The sequence below is a fragment of the Rana temporaria genome, chromosome 1 (assembly GCF_905171775.1).
Source record: "Rana temporaria chromosome 1, aRanTem1.1, whole genome shotgun sequence".
Lineage (NCBI taxonomy): Eukaryota > Metazoa > Chordata > Amphibia > Anura > Ranidae > Rana > Rana temporaria.
In genome coordinates this window covers 437863846-437877389 of record NC_053489.1, presented here as the reverse complement: position 1 = coordinate 437877389, position 13544 = coordinate 437863846, and the positions used below count along the sequence as shown (strand labels likewise).

General features: G+C 43.6%; 1 protein-coding gene across 2 annotated transcripts in view; it reads left to right on the top strand.

Annotated features, from left to right (window-relative positions):
* HELQ (helicase, POLQ like) overlaps nt 1-13544 on the top strand; it is a 67073-nt gene that overhangs the window by 24008 nt on the left and 29521 nt on the right. For both annotated transcript variants that reach the window (XM_040326418.1, XM_040326428.1), the window contains 4 exons: nt 2061-2159; nt 2537-2682; nt 8250-8489; nt 12071-12212. In XM_040326418.1, the coding sequence (XP_040182352.1) occupies nt 2061-2159; nt 2537-2682; nt 8250-8489; nt 12071-12212 (627 nt within the window). The remainder of the gene's footprint in view (nt 1-2060; nt 2160-2536; nt 2683-8249; nt 8490-12070; nt 12213-13544) is intronic.

Below are 13544 nucleotides of genomic sequence, written 5' to 3'. Positions count from 1 at the left end.
CAACCAAACCAACCTCATGTTGTGACAGAAAAAAACTATTTGTGACCGGGAATCTTCTTATCTTTCCAGGTCACAGATCATGCACATTTCTTTTTTAATTATATTTCTCGCACAATTCTACCATCATTGTTTAGAAATTCGTTCCTTTTTCAAAAAATTTCCATGCCCAATCACTCAAATTCGATAGTCGCAGGAAAATCGGCAATTGCTGCGGCCCCATTATTGGTGAAAATCAACTGATTATTCAAAGGTGCGATTTTTCAAATGAAGAATCGCTCGGAATTTGACATGTGTATGGCCGGCATTAGGAACCAAATTTGGTCGCACATGTGTTTGACAGGTTGCCACTGGACTGTGTACTTAGTTTGTCCTAATGCAAAATTAGTGGTGAGTGATATAGCACACGTTACTTATCTGTTTTAAACTGAATACTAATGGAATCTGGGATGTAGCTTATAAACAAGGTGAATAATTTATTTTGTTTCTATGGGATGAAATCATAATAATAACCCCCCCCCCCCCCCCGGAATGGCAACACCTACCCCCCCTGACAATCTCGGAAGCCTGTGAAACACCGGTACAGACACATATGGGGAACTAAAGCCCCAACAATGTTGGGGGGGTGGGTTTTTTACACAGGCAGGGATGTGGGATGACGAGACCCTGGTGCTAGTTGGAAACATCAAAAAGATAATATGATGAAGAATTTTATTCAGACGTTGCTGACATTTTGGTAATAATTCTCTCCCTGAACTCTAGTATGTTAAGCTCCCTGTCATTTGCAGGATATTTGGACATATGCTCTGCTATCAATGTAGTAAAGGTTTCTAGAGGTTGCGTGATGAAACAAGGCTTGTATTTCTTAATTAAAAACAGGATCTGCAAAAAATACTTGAAGTTGCTCAAAATTGGATTTTTAGAGTATTAGGCCCTGTACACACGATCAGTCCAAACTGATGAAAACGGACTGAAGTTCAGTTTCATCGGTCCAAACCGACCGTGTGTGCGCCCCATCAGTCTGTTATGCTTCGGTCCAGAAATGTAGAACTTGCTTTAAAATTGAACTGATGGACTGGTAACCGATCGGTCAAAACCGATGGTTAGTACGCAAAAGCATCGATTCCAAACCCGGGCATGCTCAGAATCAAGTCGACGCATGCTTGGAAGCATTGAACTTAATTTTTCTCAGCACGTCGTTGTGTTTTACGTCACCGCGTTGGGCTCGATCGGTTTTTGAACTGATGGTGTGTAGGCACATCAGACCATCAGTCAGCTTCATCGGGGAACCGATGAAACTCAACTTCAGTCCGTTTTCATCAGTTTGGACTGATCGTGTGTACAGGGCCTAACTTGGTATTGTACATTCCAATGGAAAAATCCAGAATATTTACTAAAAACTATATTAACAGACTGCGCAGCCTGCTGCTACCATCCTTCCGTCCAGAAACACAGTATGCAAATCTCTAATTTGTAGAATAATAAAATAAGGTTATCTGTAGTAAGAAAAACAAACTAAACAGGTACCGTAAGTCAGGAGAATTTTGGGGATAAAAGGTTACAGGCTTTGGTACTAGAAAGAAATGTACTTTTATGTGCAAAATAATTTAGGGTCCTTTCACACGGAGCGGACCGTTTTTGTGTCCGCAAAAGCTCAGCGGGGATGATCCGTCATCCCCGCTGAGCTGTCGGCGGATAGGGCGGTCCCCGCACACAGTGCAGAGATCGCCCTGTCTCTTCTCCGCTCTCCCCTATGGGGAATCGGATGCAGACGGACCGTCTGTTCGTCTGCATCTGATTCGTTCCGCCAGACAGAAGAAAAATAGGGTTTTCTTCCGTCCGCAAAACCGGATCCCGACGGACGCGGATGGTCGCGGACGTTAGCGGATGCTCCATCCGCTAACGGACGCGATCCCCAAGGGAACTATTACAAGTCCGTAATGGACTTGTAATAAGCGGACGAGCGGAGCGGACGTGTGTAAGGGGCCTTACACTCTTTACAACTAAAATATATATATATATCAAATACTGTACACACCTCTCCTATCTCGGTTATGTACCAGGTGGAACTGAAGGAATATGTTAAACTAAAAGATTGCATCTATGAGGTTGACATCAAGGCTGAAAATAACTTGACTTTATCACGTCCTCTTAACTACAAGGTAAAGTATAAAGGTAAATTAAAGTTGGTGGGATTGGGCCCAGTTACAGCACAGAACTTGCATAGTACAGAGCACAAAGGGCACAGCCGACACATTAAAGTACAAAGCATGCACATCACAAACACGGCATAAACCGTGCAAATCAAACATTGCATACACAGCTCAGTGTGGTCATTGCATAGATAACAAACACAGCATAGAATGTTCACATCACAGATCCTATTACTTATAGGGACACTGCATGCACAAACAGAGCATTATTTGTACAAGGTTACATTTGAAAATCATTTTTAGCTCACTTTTTTTATCAAAACATTAATATGTGGAATAATCACAGGTGTAAAAGTATTTTTATTTGTCTTTTATTGAAATTTTAGTATTCGAGCAATATGCTGAGACTAGATCCCGATCACATTATTGCCCTGGTGACCGAAGTCATTCCTAATAATTCCTGTTTGGTCTTCTGCCCTACCAAAAAGAACTGTGAAAATGTTGCTGAGATGATCTGTAAATACCTTAACAAGTAAGGCAATATTTTTCTTTATTTAAAAGCCATACTTTTTCCACACTACTCCGCCTAATGCATTACCATTACCCTCCTGGCACTTGAGAGGAAGACAAATCCCGAATAATCACAGCAGAAGCTGGCACAGATATGTTCCTTAAAGTACATCTAAAGCCAAATCCTGAGAGCATAGCTTTCCAAAAATGAAAGGAATCCTATCATAGGTGTCTGTTTTATGAAACAGAGAAAAGCCGTGATCATCAGGATCATGGCTGACCTCTGGGGTGTACCGATTTATGACATAATCCCGAGAGAATGTAAGAAACCTGAGGTATCAAAACCTAAGACCTGGAAGCGTAGATGCCCCTTTAAAAATGAGGAGGAGGAAAAATTATTTAACCATTTAACCCCCGGACCATATTGCTGGTCAAAGACCAGAGCACTTTTTGCGATTCGGCACTGCGTCGTTTTAACTGACAATTGCGCGGTCGTGCGACGTGGCTTTCAAACAAAATTGGCATCCTTTTTTCCCCACAAATAGAGCTTTCTTTTGGTGGTATTTGATCACCTCTGCGGTTTTTATTTTTTGCGCTATAAACAAAAATAGAGCTAAAATTTTGAAAAAAAAATATATTTTTTACTGTTTGCTATAATAAATACCCCCCAAAAATATATAAAAAAACTTTTTTTTTTCCTCAGTTTAGGCCGATAGGTATTCTTCTACATATTTTTCGTAAAAAAAAATCGCAATAAGCGTTTGAATGGTTTGCGCAAAAGTTATAGCGTTTATAAAGTAGGGGGTATTTTTATGGCATTTTTATTATTATTTTTTTACTAGTAATGGCGGCGATCAGACACTTTTCACACATTTGACACAGACACATTTGACACATTTTTGGGACCATTGGCATTTTTATAGCGATCAGTGCTATAAAAATGCATTGGATTACTATAAAAATGCCACTGGCAGTGAAGGGGTTAACACTAGGGGGCGGGGAAGGGGTTAAGTATGTTTCCTGGGTGTATTCTAACTGTAGTGGGGGGGTGGACTGACATGGGGAAATGACTGATCTTCTGTTCATACATTGTATGAACAGAAGATCAGCATTTCTCTCCCTGACAGGACCGGGAGCTGTGTGTTTACACACACAGCTCCCGGTCCTCGCTCTGTAACGAGCAATCGCGTGTGCCCGGCGGCGATCGCGCCCGTCGAGCACGCGCACGGGAGTCGGGGGCGAGCGGGGAGCCTGTGCGAAAGCCGACGTATAGCTACGGGCTCTCGCACAGGGGAGCTGACCTGCCGCCATATAACTGCGGCGGCTGGTCGGCAAGCAGTTAAAGTACTATGTTTGGATGCTTCTCTAGCTCAAGTATCCAAACATTAGGACCTCTACTTCAAGGATTCCAGCAACATACGGGATCAGATGGATAGGAGGTCGGAAACCCTATTACGCAGGGCCTGGGATGCCAATGCTGCAGCTATGGGTCCAGCATTGGCCTCCGCCTGTGTTGCCAGAAACGCGGATGCATTGGTCAGCAGGTTGACGGACCATGTCTCGCATGGGACCAAATCCAAGGAGGTGTCGGATTCTGTGGAGGTAATTGGTAAGGCGGTACCCTATCTAGCAGATGCTGCGGTGGAAACCGTTAGAACAACTGCCAAGTCAGCAGCTCTTCTAAATCCCGCCAGGAGAGCCCTTTGGGTAAAAAAGTGGTATGGGGATTTTACCTCTAAGTCACGTCTTTGTAGTATACCCTTTGAGGGCTCGCTGCTCTTCGGGTTGGGCCTGGATCAAGTCCTATCCCGATCAACAGAGAAGGGCAAGAAATTCCCGACTAAGCCCAAAAGGGAAGACGTTTTTTCGAGGGGGCCCCCCTTCAAAAGACTGGTTTAGGGGAAGAAGGAGCCAAGGAGAAAGTGGGGGTTTGGAAAGGGCAAAGAAAAAGGTGGAATCCTTTTTTTCCGGGCCCGGACCTTCTAATAAGGAAGCCAAATTACGCCAACCTAAAGGTCTGTGGGAGGCTCTCGTGGTTTCTCCGTCAATGGGAAAGGATCACGCAGAGCCCTTATATTCTAAATCTCATAAGGGAGGGTTACAGCTTGGAATTCCTGTCCATCCCCCCTCCGAATTTTATCCTTACCTATCTCCCCAAAGATCCACCGAAAGCAGAGGGCTTTTTGGAGAGTGTACGGGAGCTGGCAGAACACAAGGTCATCATCCCTGTTCCTGTAGGTCAGATCGGCCAGGAGTTTTATTCCCACATCTTTGTGGTTCTGAAACCCTCGGGCAAATTTAGTCTGATCATAAACTTACGAAAGCTGAACAGGTACTTACTATTCAAGAAGTTCTGTATGGAAAGTATCTACACGGTCAGAAGGCACCTCAAATGAGGAGTCTTCATGATCACGTTGGACTTGAAAGATACTTATCTGCATGTCCCCATTGCCCCGAAACACCAGAAGTTCCTGCGATTTGCCATGCAGACAGGGCAGGGTGTCCAACACTGGCAGCTCAAGGCGCTCCCCTTCGGTCTATCGGCCAGTCCGAGAATCTTTATGAAGATTCTCACCAAGGTGTTGTCTTTTCTACACCTCCAGGGTGTAGCCTTGATCACTTATTTGGACGATATGCTAATCTACAGTCCGGCTCTAGAACAGCTTTGGTCAGACCGAGACAAAGTGTTGTCCACTCTAGAATCTCTAGGTTGAATGGTCAGTCGGGAGAAGTCCTTCCTGGATCCCTCGCAGTCCAAGGTGTACCTAGGTTACCTGGTAGACGCTCAGTGGTCCAAAGGGTTTTCCTTCCCCAGGAAAAGATCACAAAGGTGCGGAGGGCTGTGTCCGCTCTCCACAAAGCCGAAAGGGCCTTTCTGAGGACCATTATGAGAATGCTGGGGCTCCTGACATGCATTCCAGCAGTACCCTGGCCCAGTTCCACTCTCGTGGACTCAAGGGATTCCTTCTCTAGTCCTGGGATGGTAGAAGGGAATCCCGGGACGTAACAGTATCCCTCTCAGGAGAGGTAAGAGGCTCCCTAGACTGGTGGCTCAGTCCGAACAACCTGTCGGGGGTCAGGCTTGGACCCAACAAGATCCATTGAGTGTGACAATGGACGCGAGTGCCTGGGGCTGGGGGGATCACTTGAGAGATCTCTACACCCAGGGGCCTTTGGACAGGAGCAGAGCAGGGATTCCTCCAATTTCAGGGCTGTTCATGGCGGTCTGAAAAGCGTTAGACTCTTTCAAGGACCAGGTAAGGGGGGCGGGAAGTGCAGATCTTCTTGGACAATGCAGTGGCTGTGTCCTACCTAAACCACCAGGGGGGAACAAGGTCCCACAAGCTAATGAAGCTGACCCAGGAAATCATGGGGGAAGCAGAGAACATAATCCCCCTAAGTCTCCGCAGTCCATATAAGAGGGTCCCTCAATGCTCAGGCAGACTTCCTCAGCAGGCAGCCCATTCATCAGGGAGAGTGGGAGCTGAACAACAAAGTTTTCTCTCTGGTAAGCCAACACTTTGGCAAACCAGAAATAGATTTGTTTGCTTGCAGAAAGAACAAAAACGTTCAGAAGTTCTTCTCTCTCACCAGGGAGCAGGGCTCCCAGGGGGTAGATGCCTTAGCCCAGAGCTGGGAATTCGGCCTGGAATAGGCGTTTCCTCCCCTGGTGCTCTTCCCCGGGTGTTACAGAAGATTTCTCAGTCAGACGGGTGCCTCATTCTAATTGCACCCTGGTGGCCAAGGCGGGTATGGTTCCCCACCCTGAAGAGGTGGTTGATTGCTCCTCCATTGCATCTCCCGTCCAGACGCGATCTCCTCTGCCAGGGACCAGTTTTACATCCTGACCCGGCGTTCCTTTCCCTGATGGGCTGGTGTTTGAGAGGAAGATCCTCAGGAGTAGGGGATGTTCGAAAAAGGTGATTGATACGCTTTTGCTAAGTAGGAAACCAAGCTAGAAATATTTATGCAAAAATTTGGCAAGTCTTCTCTCGCTGGGCTCAAAATAAATACAATGGACAATATCGCGCTATGGGATATGAAGTGCTAAAAATGAATCAAAATAAATAAATAAATGAACAAAACAGTGTTAAACTGATAACTAAAGCTGCAACCTTTTAACCACATGTGATAGACATATGAAAACAAACAGAAATACCAAAATAAGATTGCGCTAAAATATCACAAAAATAACTTATGTAAAAAACAAACCAACCCATGTGCTAACATATCGTGGAAGACATGTATGCCATATAATAAAATTAAAAAATGTATTGAATTCAGTCCAAACTCAAACATAAAGTGAAAACTCAGGGTGATTAACCCCACACACTAGATGACTCCTGAATCGATTGTCCAAAAATAGAAAAAAATCTATTTCACAGATGTAGGTTGAAGAGAATAGAGATGAAGAGATTCCACCACCGATCGGAGTAAAGTTTGAGCACAAAAAATAAAAACCGCAGAGGTGATTAAATACCACCAAAAGAAAGCTCTATTTGTGGGCAAAAAAAGGACGTCAATTTTGTTTGGGATCCACGTCGCACGATCGCGCAATTGTCAGTTAAAGTGACGCAGTGCCGGAAGCTAAAATTTCGCCTGGGCAGGAAGGGGGCATACGTGCCCAGTAAGCAAGTGGTTAAATAAATAAATGATAAAAAAAAACATCAGTTGCCATTTACAATTCACATGCCAAACAATAGACATGTGCCAGTGATTATGTGTTACTAAATAAAAATTAACATCAAATTCAGTATATATAAATACTATGTTGAAAGATAAGCAAAAATATAGTCCATGAGTGCTATATCAATGAATGCTGTACACCTGTGCTCTGTGTCAAGATCCAAAATCTGATGGAAAACGTGTCCAAACAAAAGTGATGAATCCTCCACCAGTGAGTAATAATGGCTCCTTACCGACTTGCCCTGATCCCTTATGACAGGGGATCGTTAAGCGTGTGTAATTAATGTGTGTAATTAATGGTCTCACTCCCACTATGCGGCTCAGGCAAACTCCATCTTTAAAACAGTGGATCTCATCCAGCGAAAGTTGCAAATCACCAGCATAAGTACCCAACTTGATCAAGGCAAGTCGGTAAGGAGCCATTATTACTCACTGGTGGAGGATTCATCACTTTTGTTTGGACACGTTTTCCATCAGATTTTGGATCTTGACACAGAGCACGGGTGTACAGCATTCATTGATATAGCACTCATAGACTATATTTTTGCTTATCTTTCAACATAGTATTTATATATACTGAATTTGATGTTAATTTTTATTTAGTAACACATTATCACTGGCACATGTCTATTGTTTGGCATGTGAATTGTAAATGGCATCTGATGTTTTTTATCATTTATTTATTTAATGGTGACACATTTGATGTGATATCATAAGTCATTGGTTACATATCTATATATCACTGATTTTGTTCCTTTTGACATTCTTAATTTGGTGACTTTTTTGATTTAAGTTCTCACTTGGTTAAGGGATAGCGTGATTTTTTTTGTTTTTCCAATATATTTTACTCAGCATGTCATAAAATGATACTAAAAATGGCACATTCACTTTTGTATGCTTAAGAACGTACTTAGATTACAGAACACCTGAGAAGAAAATCCTGCTTGAAAACCTGAGGAACACAGGCAATGGAACATTGTGCTCTGTGCTGAAGAAAACAGTCCCCTTTGGCATTGCCTACCATCACAGTGGACTGACCAGTGATGAGAGGAAGTTGGTGGAAGAAGCCTATTCAGCTGGAGTCCTCTGTCTCCTTGCATGCACTTCCACTCTGGCAGCAGGAGTCAATCTGCCAGCTAGAAGGTCAGTTTATTAAACAATTTATTAATTCTGACGAATGTCTCAATAAACATCAACCCGCTGGTACCATCTCGGTGGTCCTCCTCTTTACCTTGAACATAGTTTCGGCATATATGCAAGATTTTGATATTTATTTCTGTTAAGTAACGTAAAAAGTAGGATTGGGTAAATTATGCATTCTGTAGTGTCTCTTTCCATTTCAGAGACGGTGGCCAATCAATTTCTGGACAATAATAACATGAACAAATGTTCTTTGCATAAAATTATACTCACGATAGTGAAACAAAAAACTCTAAGGTGGAAGTGGAATAATGAAAAGGGCCAAACAAGCTGTTCATCATTGGCGTTTGTGGCCCTCTGAAAATACTGGTTGCCTGCCTGTGTCTTACATTAATAATTTTGTAATACCCATCCAGAACAAGCATGCTGTAAAATCAAATATATAATAAAGGGGAGATGAGCCAAAACATCATCATGGCAGTTGGGGGGAACTTACTTTTTCATAGAGGTGAGCTGTGGTAAGCCCCCCATATACTTTTCCCATGACAGGGCTAATAGTGCTTTTTATCATCCTTGTTTAATACAGCACAATGTGTAAAACACATTTTCGTTGTGCCTACAGCAGGGGTCTCCAAACTGCGGCCCGGGGGCCAGATGTGGCCCTTTGCTAGCCTTTATCCGGCCCTTGGGGCACAATTCCTCCCACTGACATGAGGCACTATTCCTGCCATTGACACCAACAATGGAGCACTATATTATCCACTGATACCAATGATGGGATACTATTCCTCCTACTAATAGGGGGAATACTCCTCTTCCTATTGACCACCAACCCTGAGGCCATAGTTGTTCTCACTGATGCTGGGCCCATGACATTTTCTTCCCTTACTGGCCCCAATCCGGCCCTCCTAAAGTCTGAAGGACAATAAAGTGGCCCTTTGTTTGAAAAGTTTGGAGACCCCTGGCCTACAGCAACCAAACGGCATTCTTCTTTCACAAATAATGACGCCTCTGGATGCTGTGGGTTACTGTTACTTACCTAGCCATTGCCCCTTTTGCATTGCTTCATTACTAAGCCCTTATTGGTTCAATTTCATTCTAAGAGCCATTCTAATGTTGATTTCTTGGTTCACCTTTGCTTTTCTTCTGGAAATAGTTGTAAAGAAGTGACACTTGTGCTGCTGAAATCCTGAACCTGCCATGTTGTACATTAATATCTCAAGTAAACTGTGAGAATGATGATGGTTGTTTTTTCTGTAGCTTATATATACACTCACCAGCCACTTTATTAAGTACACCTGTTCAATTGCTTGGTAACACATATTGCTAATTAGCCAATCATATGACAGCAACTCTATGCATTTAGGCATCTAGATGTGGCGAAGACAACTTGCTGAAGTTCAAACCGAGCATCAGAAAGGGGATTTAGGGTGATTTTGAACTTGGCATGGTTGTTGGTGCCAGACGGGCTGTTCTGAGTATTGTTTTTAAAACTGCCGATCTACTGGGATTTTTATGCACAACCTTCTCTAAAGGTTTACAGAGAATGGTCGGAAATATAGAAAATATCCACTGAGTGGCAGTTATGTGGAGGAAAATGCCTTGTTGATGTCAGAGGAGAATGGGCACACTGGTTTGAGTTGATGGGCAACAGTAACTTAAATAACCACTCGTTACAACCAAGGTACAGCAGCAGAAGACCACACTGGGAGTCACTCCTGTCAGCTAAGAACAGAAAAATGGAAGCTACAATTCACACAGGCTCACCGAAATTGGACAATAGAATATTGGAAAAACATTGCCTGGTCTGATCAGTCTCAATTTCCAGCTGCAACATGGGCTAGCACAAAGGTATATAGCATAATAAAGACAAACACACCAATAAAATACAACACCTTTATTAAATTTTGGAATTAAAATTGGCCACCAGGATGGGGGGGGGTTACAATTTCAAATAAATAAATAAGCCATCTTGGCTAAACTATTATAAATTAATTGCTGTCCATCCAGCCAAAGCTGGATGACTACTCCTCCCCACTTCGGATGATATCATGACTTGAGCAAAAAAGAGAGGTGGGGGCGGGTGGTCGTCGCTGCGCGTCGGAAGACGGTCTGAGCGGTCACCTCACCCGGACCTATAAATAACCTTCCGTCAGCGCGGGCTACTAGCCGCGCGAATCCGCCAATCAGCTGCTCCGCTGTATGGACCAATCCCTGGCTGATCCTGCCCCGGGAAAACCACGGCAGTCGAGACCTAAAAGAGGCAAAGACAAAGAAGGGGAGGGAACAAAACCGTCTCCCCCTTTGAGCCAGCCCATGCCGGTCCAGCTTATTGCTGTGACCCCTCATTCAGATAGTAGGGTCAGAATTTGACATAAACAACATGAAAGCATGGATCCATCTTGCCTTGTATCAATGGTTCAGGCTGGTGGTGGTGTAATGGTGTGGGGGATATTTTCTTGTCACACTTTGGGCCCCTTAGTACCAATTGAGCATTGTTTAAATGCCATGGCCTACCTCAGTATTGTTGCTGACCATGTCCATCCCTTTTATGACTATATAAAGTCACATACACTTTCTGATGGCTACTTCCAGCAGGATAATGCACCATGTCACAAAGCTCAAATTATCTCAAACTGGTTTCTTAAACATGACCATGAGTCGCTGTACTCCAATGGCCTCCATAGTCATCAGATCTCAATTAAATAAAGCACCTTTTGGATGTGCTGGAATGGGAGAATCGCATCATGGACGTGCAGCCAACAAATCTGTAGCAACTGCGTAATGCTATCATGTCAATATGGACCAAAATCTCTTGGGAATGTTTTTAACACCTTTTCGAATCGATGCCACAAAGAAGTGGATGTAAACCCGAAAAATTGTATTTATTTTTTTGATGTCACAATGTAGAGTATAAGATTTCCTATCATCTGTGCCCAGTCTTGCCACGCAGAGATAATCCAGCTCTGAGCAATCCTCTTTTATTGTTCATTGAAATAAAATGGACTTGCAGAGAAAAACCTTAGTCCGTTCCGCCCCCTTGCTGTGAGTGACAGGTTATTTACATATCTCATGCACTAGCCTGGAGACAGGCATTATTTTTCAATTCCCACCCCCACTCCTTTTCTGAAGTTATGTGGTTACTTTTCTGGATTTTGACTGGATGTTAGTGACCATAGCAGAATTCAGTGTAAGAGAAATGTAGAGGTGGGCGGGGAGTCTACTGACATCACGACTCCACCCACCGAGCTCCAGACAACAGATCCACCCACAGAATCTTTTCTTTTTCTTTTTCAGTTCTTATAACAGACAGAAGGGAAACATTTGACAGGTAAGGATACATACAGGAGGCATGTATATCCTTATAGATCAGCACTATGGCGGCAGTATAGAAAGGATGAGAGTGGGTTTACATCCACTTTAAGGCAGTTCTGTAGGCAAAAGGGGGCCATTAGCAAGGTGTACCCAATAAAGTGGCTGATGAGTGAGTGTGTGTGTGTGTGTGTGTATATGTGTGTGTGTGTGTGTGTGTGTGTGTGTGTGTTTACAGTAATAATGTCCTAGCTTTGCTTTTCCTTCTGCAGGGTTATTTTACGGGCACCATATGTTGCTAAAGATTTCCTGAAGCGGGCACAATATAAACAGATGATTGGCAGGGCAGGCCGAGCTGGAATTGACAGTGCTGGGGAAAGCATCCTTATTATACAGGACAAAGATAAACAAATGGTAATCCTAATGATTTTAAAACACGAGTCAGCACTGTAAAGCTTATCTTTTACACCACCTTCCACATATTTAGAGCTTCAGTTACTTATCTAGGGATAGTAGAGTACAAGTCCAGTCTATTCCCTTTCTGTTGTCTAGATTATTATCATTGTCGCCAAGCCAGTGATGAGAAATCCATACAGATGGCAACAAAAAAAATGCAAAAAAATGGGTTGTCTATACATACGGCAGTGTGGGTTTTTTTTTTTTTTTATATAAAAGAAGAAAGATTTATTAAGGTTTTACACAGAATTGAGATCCTATACAAAATGCAACATAGAAGGTACAACATGACAATGGAATAACTATCGAAGATCTGACATCAAGTCTTTAAAGTGTAGGTTCACCGGTAAGTTGCTATTTTTACCCTTAGATGGATGCTCATTTAGTCTAGGGGAATCGGCTAGTTGTTTTAAAATCGAAGCAGTACTTACCTTTTTAGAGAGCGATCTTCTCCGCCGCTTCCGGGTATGGGCTGTGGGACTGGGCGTTCCTTCGTGATTGACAGGCTTCCGAAAGGCTTCCGACGGTCACATCCATCGCGTCACGATTTTCCGAAAGTAGCCGAACGTCGGTGCGCAAGCGCAGTATAGAGCCGCACCGACGTTCGGCTTCTTTCGGCTACTCGTGACGCGATGGATGCGACCTTTTGGAAGCCTGTCGGAAGACTGTCAATCAAGAAGGAACGCGCAGTCCCGAAGACCCATACTCGGAAGCGGCAGAGAAGATCGCCCTCTACAACGGTAAGTACTGCTCGGATTTTAAAACAACTAGCCGATTCCCCTAGACTAAATGAGCATCCATCTAAGGGTAAAAAAACATTTATGGGTGAACTCCCGCTTTAAGCTCTGGTTCACACTGCTGTGTTTTGACATGTGATTTGACGTGTCAAATCAGCGACAATGACACTGTCCTAATCGGTGCAACGCCGCATGTGCGGCACTGCACCCATTTAGCCTAGGTTCACATTGGAGCGATTTGTCATGCGATTTGAGAGATAAAATCGCATGACAAGTCGCAGCCTATTGGCGGCAATGGCACTGTTCCAATCGGTGCGACACCGATTTTGCGGCGCCGCACCGATTTGCAAAAGTAGTTCCTGCACTACTTTTGCCGATTTCAGGTGCGATTTCTATAGACATCTGTGTATGAAGCCACACAAATGTCTATCAAGTAGGACCTGAAATCGCGCTGACCTTGCTACTTTGAAATCGCGCTACTTCAAGTAAAGTAGCACGATTTCAAAGTAGCATCAGTGTGAACCAGGGCTCAAAGTAGTTTCTGTACTACTTT